This window comes from Nycticebus coucang, chromosome 14 (assembly GCF_027406575.1).
Source record: "Nycticebus coucang isolate mNycCou1 chromosome 14, mNycCou1.pri, whole genome shotgun sequence".
NCBI lineage: Eukaryota > Metazoa > Chordata > Mammalia > Primates > Lorisidae > Nycticebus > Nycticebus coucang.
In genome coordinates, this window is record NC_069793.1 from 70,292,786 (window position 1) to 70,305,839 (window position 13,054).

The 13,054-nt window shown below is 52.9% G+C and overlaps 1 protein-coding gene across 1 annotated transcript in view; it reads left to right on the plus strand.

Moving 5' to 3' along the window:
* Positions 1-1,281: 1,281 nt before the first annotated feature.
* MYO7A (myosin VIIA) overlaps positions 1,282-13,054 on the plus strand; it is a 71,807-nt gene continuing 60,034 nt past the window's right edge. Inside the window, exons 1-3 of the mRNA XM_053561766.1 lie at positions 1,282-1,301; positions 6,897-7,010; positions 11,499-11,651. Coding sequence (XP_053417741.1) covers positions 6,912-7,010; positions 11,499-11,651 — 252 coding nt within the window. The 5' untranslated portion in view covers positions 1,282-1,301; positions 6,897-6,911. The remainder of the gene's footprint in view (positions 1,302-6,896; positions 7,011-11,498; positions 11,652-13,054) is intronic.

Sequence of the window (13,054 nt, forward strand, 5' to 3'; positions counted from 1 at the left end):
TATGCCAGATATCGAATTCTTGCTTGACAGTCCCCCCCACCCCCATCATTTTAAATATATCATCCTACTGCCTTCTGGTGTCTATTCTTATGAGAAATCAGGTAATAATCACTTTAAGGACTCTATAGTATGTATATAAGAAGTCACCTCTCTCGCTGCTTTGGAGATTCTCTCTTTGTCTTTGCTACCCATGGAGGAGTGACCTAGTCCTCCAGCTCAGGGATGGCCTGAGTGCAGGGTGTTGAGCAGCAAATCTGGATCCAAGCAGGGCCAGGCTCTCTGTGCCTTGCAGGATCTTCTCCAGGGGACCTCTTTCCAGCCACCACACCTACTTTATGATCTCTTCCCTCTTTCACTGATTCTCTGTGTTTTCTTTCCCCACTTACTGGAATGTTCTTTCCCCTCATGTCTGCCTAAAAATTAACACCCAGCTGTCACCCCTAACACAATTCCCTCGGTTAATAATAACCAACACTCTATGGCACTAATCTATGTGCCTCGCACATCTTAACCTGTTAAATCCTCACAAACACACAGAGCTACTGTCATCTTGTCACCAGATGAGGAAACAAAGGCACACAGAGATTGAAGATGTGGCCCAAGAAAGCACAGCCTGCAAGTAGCTGAGCTGGGATTGAACTTAAATTGTCTGGCTCCATAGTCCGGGTTCTTAGCAGCCATGCCATCCTGTCTCTCCAGGCCTGATCTGTGCTTAGCTGGTGGTACCATCCTTATCTGTGTATGGGTCTTTCCTTCCCACCAGGCTGGGAGCTCTGAGGACATGTCTTGTTAACAGTATCCTCCCTTCTTTAGTCTGAGCCAGTGCTCCCTGAAGACTAGTTACATGGACAGATGGAAGAATGCCCGGAAACCCACCAGCAGCAATTTCTTGTGTCTGAGAGTCTGGATCTTGATCCAATGGACTTCTGTGGGTGGGTGGGCAGAGACACTTGTTCTCAGGCAGACTGGGGGAAGGACCTCTCCTGAGAGCAGTGTTCCCAAGAGGGCACAGGAAGTGGGTGGAAATCATTGTAGCTTTGTGCTGGGTGGCAGAGCCCTGGGTCCCGGAGGTTGAGAAGGGAGTTGGATAGGAGGCCCTGGGCTGAGCCTGGGCAGCTGGACATCACTGCCTCCTTCCTTGCCACTCCCCTCTACTCTCCACTGTTGTTTGTTTGTTTGGGGAGCAGTTGGCTCCAGGATTCCACACTCTGCCATGGGCCAAATGTGGAGGGAGGAGGCCTTGAAGAGAGAAGAAGGAAAAGGAGGAAAGAGGGCAAGAGGACAAAGATAAGCAGGGAGAGGTGAGAAAGGAATAGGAAAAAAGCCCCAGGGCCTGGGCTTACCGGCCTCAGCTGGGAGAATGGTGGCCTCTGGCTCACAGCCCAGCATGGACCTGAGCCCAGCCGGTCCTCTGTGGCTGCCAGGACACAGGGACCCAGCTTGGTCCACCGCACAGTGAGATCTGAGCCATCAGGGTATCTCAACTGTCCTAGGGAACCCAGGGGACCCCATGCCTGGCATGAGTGGCCTCTTCCGTGGGCTGGACATCGCCCAGATGTCCGGCTAGATGACTGCAGCGGCAAAGTGAGGAGGACCAGAGGCCAGCTCAACAATGGCTTCTCCCCAAAGTTGCCCCAGAAGGACAATTTATATCTGACTTCACTTCCAGAGGAGGCCAGAGAGCCAGAAAGATCTTTGATGCACCTCCCCTTTAGTTTTAAAAATTCTCGTAGTGTTCTACTTCATAATTTCCCACGTTTGCTGTCATAGAAAACATACTGATTTTCTTCAAAACTGCAGTCAGGGTGAGGTACCGAGCGCCCTTGTCCGCGGTCCCAGGGAAGGAAGCGAACGCACGTTCTCCACCGAGGTGGGAGTGTCGGGGTCTGGCGGAGGTGGGAAGGGGCCGGCGCGACACGGGCGCCCCCTCCCCGTTCCCGCCCGCGGGCGTCACCTAAGCCGCGGTTGCCATGGGCCCGCGGCAGATGGCCCGGTTTAGGGTTCCCTGGGCGGGCGGCGCACACGGGATTAGGTGAATTAGGGAGCGTGAGCCGTGCCGCCGGCACGGTTGCCACTAGACCCTCGGCGCCATGGAGCCCCCAGCCGACCCCGCTGACCCCGCTGTCCCCGCGGAGGCGCAAGCCCAGCAGCCCGGCAAGTGGGCGTTGGTGCGCAGCCTGAACCAGGCGTTCAAGACTTACGCGGTCCTGCCGGTGAGGCCTGGGCCGGGAGGGGGAGGGCGCCACGTCCCGGGCCTCGTTTCCCCTCCTATCAGGAGCCAGGTGGTCGGGCCTCGGGGTCGCTAATCCCTGGGTGTGCGTGGACAGCAGCCCTAGCGTGTCACGTGCAGTCCCTGACCCCCAACGTGAACTTGGCCTGGCTACTCCTCTCTGGGGCATCTGGATCTGGAAAACTCAAGCCTGTAGATGAGGTGGGAGAAGGGCCTTCCTGCTTTTGCCGGGGTCCAGAGCAGGGAGACCTCCAGGTGCACAGGGGGGCCTCTCCCAACGTCCTGAGGTGTCTCCTCCATCCAAGTTTAGCAGTTAGACCCTGTTCCTTGTTCATAGACACTTGCTCACTTTCCTCACCTGTGAAAATGGGGCTGACAGAACTAGTGTCCCAGAGCAATTCTGAAAATCAGTGAGGAGAAATATCTTGAAACAGACTCATTTTTATTCCACAAACAGGGATTGAGCCCCAGGCCTGGTCCCAGAGGAGAGAAGAGGGTGAAAGGGCTAAGGCCCCACAGGATTTTATTAATATTCATCTGAACCAACTGGGTGTTGGGGAGGAAGGAGGGTAGACAGCAGGGACAACTTGCATTTGCCTGAGTCTCTCATCTTCCACATGGAGGCTGGTGAAAACTGGGGCCTGGAGGGATTGGGTGATTTATCTAGGGACACACAGCATTAGTGGCAGAACTGACTGAACCCAGACTGAACCTTGACTTCATGTTCATTGTGGGTATGTGCTGGCTTTCCTGGGGGAGAGGCCTCCCAGAGGTTTGGGGGCACTCTAGAGAACAGATCCATTCTAGGAAGTCACCATTCTGGGGCGGGAAGCCTGCACAGCTTGATAGGGCCTGGGAGACTCTCTGCTCCAGCCATTCATTCGACGGTAGAGAAGTTGAGTCTTGTCAAAGTTACACAGCCACACTGAGACATGTGTCCTGTCACAAATGAGATGTTCAATCCAAGATGACGTTGCTAGTGGGGTGCCCCTCACAGTGTATTCAGCTGTCACTGGGCAATGGTGGTAGGAATGGGGCGCCCCCCTGCCTGGAGACTAGCCACAGGATGGGCCAAGCTGGGGGGATTGGACCTGAGCCCAGCCCCCCTTCTCTGCCTCCCTCCTTCCTTCATGGCTTCCTTCCTTCCTTCCCTCACCCAATCAGTGGTTCCTGACTCACCCTATTTTTGCTTCTGGTTCTGTCCTCCAGAAGCTAATGGTCTTACAGTCACTGATTTGATGAGTGACTGTGGCCGGGTTCCTTTCTCTCTTTGGACCTCAGTTTCCTTGTCTGAGGATTTTTGCAACCTGTCTGCACTCTGGTGCTTCACAGACTTCCCCCCAGGGCCACAGGAATGTTCCCTCAGAGTTTCTCAGTCCCCAGAATTCTCCTGCAGCCTCTTACCTGCCACTTGAAACTCTTTCCTCAAGCTCTGACCTGGAGCAGAGATACCGTCACTGCCTCCTGGTGACAGCCCTAGGCTAGTAGAGTTCTAGGCACTCTGCTTGCTGAGTGGCCCTGAGGATCTCACTCAGCCTCTGATTCTCCATTTCCTGTTCACATGAAATTTTTTTGCTTTTGATTATTCTGTGTTCTCCCAGTGGGAAACAAATATTTTCTGTGTGGCCGCCCTGAGCAGGCTGGGGGATATAGGTGATTCAGACAGACCTGCCTTCTGGCTGCCTTTAACCTAAGTTTCCAGCTTGCCTTTTTGGCCCAGGAGTTATTTAAGGCCAGGGACCCTTGTCGGTGCTTCCTGTTTTGCTCACTGATCTGGGTTTGGGGCTAGGCCCAGGGAATGTTAGAAAAGAGCACTGAATTTGGAGTTTGCAGGCCTGGGCTTTAGCCCTGGCTAAGTCACAAAATAGCTGTGTGACCTTGGGCATGTTTCTTGACCTCTCTGAGGAGATATAGTGGAGACAGAATCCTCTGCCTAAGGGCCATAAAGTTGAAGGAGATAGTTGTGGGACGCCTCCACTCCCTACCTGGCACTGGGCCGTCTTACCCATGGCCGCAGGCTTTCACACACACACTCAGACACTCACACGCTTGTGCCCAGCTGCCTTTCTTGCTCACTGGTACCTACTCTGTGCTTGGCTTTGCACAGTCACAAATGACTACTCTTGGGAGCTCCAGGCCAGTGGGAATTGGAGCTCAGCTGTTGGGGGTGGGAAGCCTGGGGGCCATAGAGCCCTAAGAAATGACTCTATTCTTCACATAGCAGCCAGAGTGAAATTTTGAAAATGTAAATCCATCATGCCATTGTCTAAAGACTTCTTGTCACACTTAAAATCCAAGTCCCGGTGTGACTTAGTGTCTGCTGCATCCCCCCCAACCGTCTTGCGGTGGGCCGGGCTGTCCTCCTCACTGGGAGATGTGGAAGCTGACCAAGGTACTCTGGTCTGCCTTCAGTCCCCAGAACCTTGGCAGGCTCTCCACAAACATGCTGGCGGGGGCTGGGGAGTAGGAGGAAGGTGCAGGGGGCAGGGAATTGTTGCTGCTGTTTGCTCTGGGTCCCCACAGACGGTGGTATCTACTCAGTGGAAAGGTGGGGTGAACAGGTGATTGTGGGGTGAGGTGTGTGGCAGGAAGCCCAGCTGGGGCTTGGGCTTGGGCCTTAGGCACTTGTGAGCATTTAATGGGGCAGTTTATGGGAAGCAGCCTGCCGAGCCCCAGGCCCACAGTGAGTGCTCAGGAAACACACATTCTCCTCCCCTCCCAAGCCTCTCCAGTTTTACTTATTTGTTCTGGGAGGAAATTTGGGTTTGGGCCTACCCTGACTCTAACATGCGTCAACTTCCCATTCACATGAAGGGAGGGCCCACAAGTGACACAGTGGCTAAAAGATGCAGTCACGCACTGCGTAATGGTGAATTCAGTGATGGACCATGTATATGACAGTGGTGTACCTTTCCTGTATGTAGTTAAGTCTAGATACATGAAAACTTACCACTGTGTTGCAGTTGTCTATAATATTTAGTATAGGTACAGGTGTGTAGTCTAGAGCAACAGGCCATGCCACGCAGCCTAGGTGTGTAGCAGGCTGTAACACTTGGGTCTGTGTCAGCACACTGTGAAGAGCACACAGTAGTGAAATCTCCTAAAGATGTGTTCCTCAGAACATGTCCCCATCGCTAAGCAGCCCATGACTATGGTCAGTTCTGATGGGAAGAGGAAGAGGCTGAAACAGTGATGAGTTGGCTTTGGACTCACCAAGTCCACCCCTCGCTACAGATGTGGAAACTGAGGCTCAAAGCGGTCAGTCACTCACCCAAGGCCAAGCGGGGTCTGCAGTTTCCTCCTAGTCCAGCACTATTTCCACTGGGCCACTCCCACAGGTTTACTCTATTATGAATCCATTTTATCAGCTGTTATGCTTTTAACTGCTACTTAATATTACGTTATATTTTTACTAGAATGTTTAAGTTCTCTCCCACATTCCTGGGGAATTTGAGAACAACCACAGAATGAATAATGTTATTAGGATTAGGATAAAGTCAGGCTTTTATCCCAAGGCCAACAAAGGCCTACGTGTCCTGGACCTGCCCGCTTCTCTGACTTCCCTCTCCCTCCTCCGGTCTGGCCACAGTTGCCTCCTTGTTGTTCCTTCCTGCCTCAGGGCCTTTGCACTTGCCCTTTCCTCTGCACAGATTTCTGACCCCTGCTCTTTCCCTGGCTGGCTGCTTCTCACCCTTCAGAAACCTTCAGCAGTTTCTTCCATAGAGTGGCTCCATTGGCTACTGAGTCAGGTTCGCTGGCTCTGTCTTCTCCAACACTGGTGTCTCTGTTCCCTTCTTAGCAATCACCAGTATTCCAAGTGATCCTGTTAATGTATTTGCTCAGTTGTTTATTTTCTGTATCCTCTAACTAGAATATAGACTTCATAGTCACTGAGTAAGCATTTAGATTAATCAGCACCTTGTACTCAGTAGGTGCTTAATCCATGCTTGTTGACTATATCAACAAGCACTAAATATGGTTGTTCTAAGTCCATTTCGCCGACCCTGAGTTTTATATTTGGCTTTCATGAGCTCTTACAGAGTGTGTAATGAGGTCCAGGCCTTGGGCCAGATACTGTGGGGGACACAGAATGACATCCTCCCCCTCGAGGTTGGGGCTCTCACCATAAGCCAGGAGCCAGTGTGGCAGAACTCTTATCATAGGCCCCAGCATGGAGCAGTGTCTCCATGAGGAACCCATCACAACTCTCAGTGATGAGAATTGGCACCAGAGGTGACAGAGGCTGCAATGTCCACCGACAGTCTGGGTGTCTTCTGATATCCTCTTGTTTTAGATGGAGAGGAAAGGGTTTTGGTGTCTCAGTCTTTCTGCCTAGACTCCAGTGAGCCTGTCATATGTGTGTAGGGTGCAGAGCCATGGCAGGGCTGGGCTTTGGCACTTCCCAGCTCTGGGGTTTGGCTCTTTCCCTCTGAGCCTCTGCTGACTCCTCTGTATGATGGGGAGGGTAATGGCTGCTACAGAGGAAGGACCAATAACACTGCATACCTGCTCAGCTCAGGGCCTTCAATTCAATTTCTTGTTTTCCCTACTCCTTGGTTGGCATTGGAGCCTCTGGTGGTGGTAGGGGTGGGGTATAGGGCTGTCCAGAAGGGATGCCTGATCCCCCTCCCTAATCACCTGGCCTGGGACTCTCTCTTGCCCACAGGGGGACTATGTGTGGATGGACCTGAGATCGGGGCAGGAGTTTGACGTGCCCATTGGGGCAGTGGTGAAGCTCTGTGACTCTGGGCAGATCCAGGTGGTGGACGATGAAGGCAATGTGAGTAGACCCCCACCCTCTCTTCCCCTGCGCTGTGGGGAGACTGACACTGCCCTGAGATAGGGGCTGGGCAGTGACCTGCATCAAGGCAGGAGGTGGTGCCAGTGCCCCCACTTCTGCCTCTCAGATACCCTTCCTCCATGGAACTTCCCCCACTGCCCCAGCAAGAAGAAACCTCCCCCTGTACCCCAGGCTACTTGTTCCACTTCCACTTCCACGAGCACTTTAGTCCACTCTGCCTGGTGTTAGAGGTGTGTGTGTGCAGGGGCCCCAGGCTGGGAGGTTCTCAGGCACAGGGGTGCCCTGGGGCCTCTGAGCATGTGTGCGTGTGACACTGGGGACGTGTGAGTGGGGTGCAGAGCATAGGGCTGCTGTTTGCAGGGACATGAAGAACCCAGGGAGGCTCAGTTCCACCATAATTCAGGTGGTGCCCAGTGGTATGCCAGGTGCTGGGGAAGTAGAAATAAGACCGAGTCTCTCTTAGCCTCCTACTCTAATGGGGGAGAGTCAGTCAAAAGAGGGTGCAGTGACTTGGTGCAGAAGGCTCTGTTGGGGGTAAGGGGAGGGTCAGGAGCCTGGTGGTCAGGTACTAGATATAGAGTGGGTGGGGCACCCTTGGTATCCCTGCAACCTTCAGGGCACCTGAAGGTTTGCAAAGCCCTTTGACTCAAATTCTGTCTTTGGATCCTCACGGCATCTGTGGAAGCAGGGAGGGCAGTAACTGTTACCCCACGGGGAGAGTGAGGCATGGGAAGGACCACATGGCTAGTCACATAGCTAATAAGTGATGGTGCTGGGATTAGAACCCAGGATCTCTGGCTTCTACTCATGTGTTTCCCTTGTCAGCATCTCAGTAGCAATTTTGGGTCCCAGGTTCGCTAACCATACTTTTGACCCTTGGGCTTTTTTTTTTTTTTTTTTTGAGACAGAGTCTCAAGCTGTCACCCTGGGTAGAGTGCCGAGGTGTCACAACTCATAGCAACCTTCAACTCTTGGGCTTAAGCGATTCTCTTGCCTCAGTCTCCCAAGTAGCTGGGACTACAGGTGCCTGCCACAATGCCCGGTTTTGTTTTGTTTTTTGTAGTTGTCATCATTATTGTTTGGTGGGCCTGGCCTGTATTCGAATCTGCCAGCTCCAGTGTGTGTGGCTGGCGCCCTAGCCGCTTGAGCTATAGGCACCAAGCCAACCCTTGGGCTTTAGAACCCAAGCATCTGCAATGTTATTCCTAAGGCTCCAGGTCTAGGACCCTCCAGGAAGCCACTGTGAGGCGGCAGCCACAGAAGGGGAGGCATAGCTGGCAGCGAAGACAGGCCCATGAACCCACCTGGAGCCCCCAGAGTGGGGACCAGGGACTCTGATGGCAGGCTTGAATTTCACCTGGGTCTTGTTACACGTCATATGGTGTCCCGTAACTCTGTGTCACCGGATCCCAAAGGTCCACTCCCCCTCTGCCCCCAGGCCCTGGGAGGGGCGGCTGCAGGAGGGGCAGACAGGAAGGCTGGGGTTTGCATCAGTGGTTCTGGGTCCCAGGGCTTCAGGCCCCTCCTTCACAAGTCTCCCCCACATCCTCCACTCCAGGCTGACTCTTAGCAACTTGAGAGCAGGGGCAGGCAAGGCTCATCCAGTTCCCCGGACCTCAATTAAGGGTCTACCCAGAGAAGGGCTCTTGGCAAAGACTTGACAAAGGAATGAAAGGATAAATGAAAGAGTGGAAGGTTATGGTTTCACTACCTCTGGATCCTAATGCTCTGCCTCTGTCCAAACCACTCCTGTTACCAGTTACACCCCTCCTTCCCTTCCTCTACAGAGTACATTGTCCCTGTCTCTCCAAGCTCAGTCCAGGCCAGCTCTTTTCCAAACGCTCACTAGACCCTGGACTGGGCCATAATCACCTCTCTCTCTGTCTCTCATGGCCTCCCTATTCCGTACTTGTTGGCATTCCTCCAGGGCCAGGCCTCAGCTACTGCCCTGGTTATACTTTGGCCCCTGCCACTTGTGGACCTTGACCTGAGGGGCACTGACCTCAGTTGGGAGTCCTCTCATGCAGAGAAGGGTGGGAGTGGCTCAGCTCTGCCGCTTAACCAGGCCACTCATTTTATCTCTGGACTCTTACTTGTCACTGTAAAAAATGGAATCAGTAGTTCTGTGTTATGGTAGATTATAAGGAACAAAGGAGAGCATATATCCTCTGTTTGTTTTCTTTGTAAAACAAAATACATTAGAGTAATAATACCCAGGACTGGTTGAGCATTTACTGGGCACTAGCCGTTCATAGACCTGGCGGGAGAAAGCTACCAACACAGGTGGGCCACTGCTGTATCCATGAATCCTCCCAACATCCCCAGGAAGGAGGGACTGTATTTCTCATTCCCATGAGGAGGTCATGGAGGCTCAGGAAGGTAAAGTAATGTGCATAGGGTTCTGGGATCATGCTGTAGCTGAGCCACTTCTTAACCTCTGTGCTGAACTGGGCACCAGAGGTTGGGGTTGAGTGGGGGAGGCAGACAGCCTGCCCCTCTGGCCCATGCTGGGCCTAGGACTGGGTCAGGGAGTGGGAATCAGGCAGAGGGAATTTTCCAACTGGATCAGCTTCTATCAAGAAATAGGATGTCTGAGAGAGGAATGTTCCACATGAGATTGGAAAGTCCAGATGGCTCTTCTGACCTCACTACTCAGCCCCTATATACCTTGAGAGGGGCCTGGCCTGAAATGCTCCTGGCCAGGAACTGCTGTGGAATGCCAGGGGAACAGGGGTGGGGGCTCCAAGAGCCCTGGCCCTCGTGCCCCGAGTGCCTGGCCAGGCCACTGCCCTCCTCCACTCCTATTTTTTCATGTGAAGTAAGGGACTGATATAGGGGTCTTCTGAGGTCTTTCCATGACTAGGACTTCTGTCTTTAATTTGGAACCCCCTAGCAGTCACCAGCCATGTGTCCCATCAGAGGCTCCTGCCATGTCATTTGTGCCCAGCCCTGTGTGGGGCAGTGTGGTCTGAGGTTGGGTGGCACAGGTGAAGTGTGTTAGGATGGGCAGTGCCATCAGACCATCTAGGAAACCTCTGAGCTGAGACTCAAAGGCTGAGGAGGAAAGAGAGAATAGTAAGCAAAGTCACAGAACCCTTTGGGGACGTGGAAAGCAAACGTGCTGGCTGGGAGTGGCTGGGCAAAGCTGGAAGTCACTGTTTCCAGTGCATGCTGGCCTTTGAATATCAGGCTGAGGAGCCTGGGGAGTCAGGTGAGGAGTCAGAGCCCCAGAGTGATGGGGTCAGAGGGGTGCTGGAGGAAAGGCCCAGGTAGACCGGGGTTGGATGGGGAGGACAGCAAGAGGCAGGGGCCAGGTCAGGTGGCAGATGGTGGCCTGGGCTCCAAGTATAGGCTCTGGGTTGGTGAGGAGGGTGCTGCCCACCCAGCTGCCCTTTAGGGGGTTGGATGGGCAGGATTGGGTGACCAGCTGATAGGAGACAACGAGGTGGGTGACTGACACCCAATTCCTGCTAGTGTCTAGCTGTTGGGTTGGCTTTGCCGTAGGGAACCTTGGTGAGGGAGGACCTGAGGTGCCATCGTATCTGTGCAGCAAGTCTGAGGGCTAGAGCTGGGAGGTGGTCCCCTTTCTCCTCAGAAGGCTGGGAGGGTCCTGGGGGCTCCACTAAGGCTGTGGCCACACCGTTCCACTGAGAGTCTGCGACGGTGAGGAGAAGGTGCTGGAAACCCCCTGGGGGTGGGGAGGCGCCTAGTGCCCGTAGGTTACCAGGTTTGCTGCCTTGGTGACAGAGCCAGTGCCACCTCAGGGTGAGGAAGGGGAGTGGGAAAGGCAACCTGTGTCCTCGTTTCTGCTTCAGCTCACAGGTTCTGAAAGTTCACTTCTCGCTCCACACACATCATCAGCAAGCCCTGTGAAATATATCCCAGGTGGGGCCACTTCTGCCCATCGCCTCTGCCCTCTGCCTTTTGGGTTTCCCAGGAAGGGCAGCCTCAGAGTTATTGTTTCTGCTGCCTGGAATTCTACACCCCCCATCTTCTTACACTGGGCTCTTTTTCTTCATTTAGGTCTCAGCTCAGCCACCTCTACCTCACAGAGGTGGCCCAGATCACCCTGTGTAAAGTAGCTTCCTCCTGCCTCTCCATCACATAGCCTGGTGGTTTATCTTTGGCACCATCTGAAATTACTTTTTATGTTTCAATATGTGTTTACTGGAGCCTGGATTTGAAGCCAAGTCTAACTCCAATTAATTATGCTTTCCACTCCATTCTGGAAAGGATAGGGCCAAGGACCTGCCCTGCCCTCCTCTCAAGTCTGGGAGTGACACCCCCAAGAGGAAGAGGAGCTGTCTTTGGTGTGTGGGTGGATGGTACCATCCTCAAAGATTTTAAACCTGTCATTAGAAGTGGCAGTGTTTGCCCTCAGGGTCTCTGGCATCGCTGGGTGGTCCCTGCTGGTGCCGCTCACCTAGGCCAGGACAGCGAGCTGATGTGGCGCCTGCCTCCCCACAGGAACACTGGATCTCTCCGCAGAGCGCCACACACATCAAGCCCATGCACCCCACATCGGTGCACGGCGTGGAGGACATGATCCGCCTGGGGGACCTCAACGAGGCTGGCATCCTGCGCAACCTGCTCATCCGCTACCGGGACCACCTCATCTACGTGAGTGCCCCGAGGTCCCCACCCCCGCCCAAGACCAGGCCCCAGGGAGCCATTACCGCCTCTGCAGCTGCGCCTTGGGTGGGGCAGGCACTGTGTCCACAGCCACTTGGCCTGTGGTGCATCCTCTCGGGGCATGGCTTGTGTGGTCTGTGGTTGTGGAAAGGGCAGTTTCCGAGCCTTGAAACCGCTGGGAGGTGAAGATGGCGTCCATGAGAGCCTTAGCACTTTGCCCAGGACCAGGAAACTGCTGTGCCCTGTTGGTTGTTTTCCTTTGGGATGGGGCCTGTCGTGGGGCCTCAGAGCCAAGTGAGGGTGGGTCAGGAGTCTGTCCTCAGAAACGGATGAAGAAGGAACATGCTTCTCCTCCCTCAAAACCTTGATGTTAAAACTAGACCCCACTCCCCCTCTCCACCTAGAAACTCAAGAGCACAAATAAAGGCGTCCACTCAACCAGAACAGAGCTGATCCCAAGAGGGTAGGCTCAGAGAGGGTAAGAACGGGACAGCCCAGGGAGATCAGACAGAATAGAGGTCTGTACCCTTTTCCATCACAGAAATCCTTTATTCTCTTAAAAATTGAAGACCCCAATGGATTTTTGTGTGAATTATATCTATGGATTTTTATCATATTAGAAACTAGAACTGAGCGATTTTAAAATAACCATAATAAATCTATTATAGGATAACATAAATAATGTATTTTCATGAAAAATAGCTTCCTTTGTCAAAATTAAAAAAAAAAAACAGGGAGATGAGTGGCATTGCTTGACATGTTTTTTAAAATTTTATTTATCTATTTTACCTCATCCTCTATGTGATGGTAGCTTTACAAGTTTTTCAAATCTTGTGTGATGTTTGGGTTGAAGTGTATGAAGGAAATCTGGCTTCACAGATAAGTAATTGGAAAAGATAAGACTTTGAAGACTTCCTGAAAGAGTTTTGGAGGCTCACAGGGGTCTTAGGTCTGCATTCTGAGAACTGCTGCTGTAGTCCAATAACTCCATTTTGCAGATAGGGAAATTGAGGCTCCACAAAGTTTAGCCAGGCTGGGATCATGGTGTACCTCTGACCCAGCCCCGTTCTCAAGCAGCCCAGGGGCAAAGGGACAGCAAGGATATGCACTAACTCCTCACTGGTTGACTTGCAATAAAGCCTTTTCTTTTCTCAAAAGCCGAGGCCACGGCATTAACTTCTATGAGTGTCTGGAAGCAAGCCCATTGCTTGGTAACAATTGTGCCAGAGTCTTTGATGTCCATTGTGTAGGCACAAAAAGTGACTTTTGTAGAGAGCACTTCAGCACTGAGAAAGCCCCTTTTGCACTGCCCCTCATTCAGACCTCATCTGTACTAGGAGGGGCCAGGGCATGGGTGGCACCTCCAGAAGTGATCACACTGCCGAGGGTGG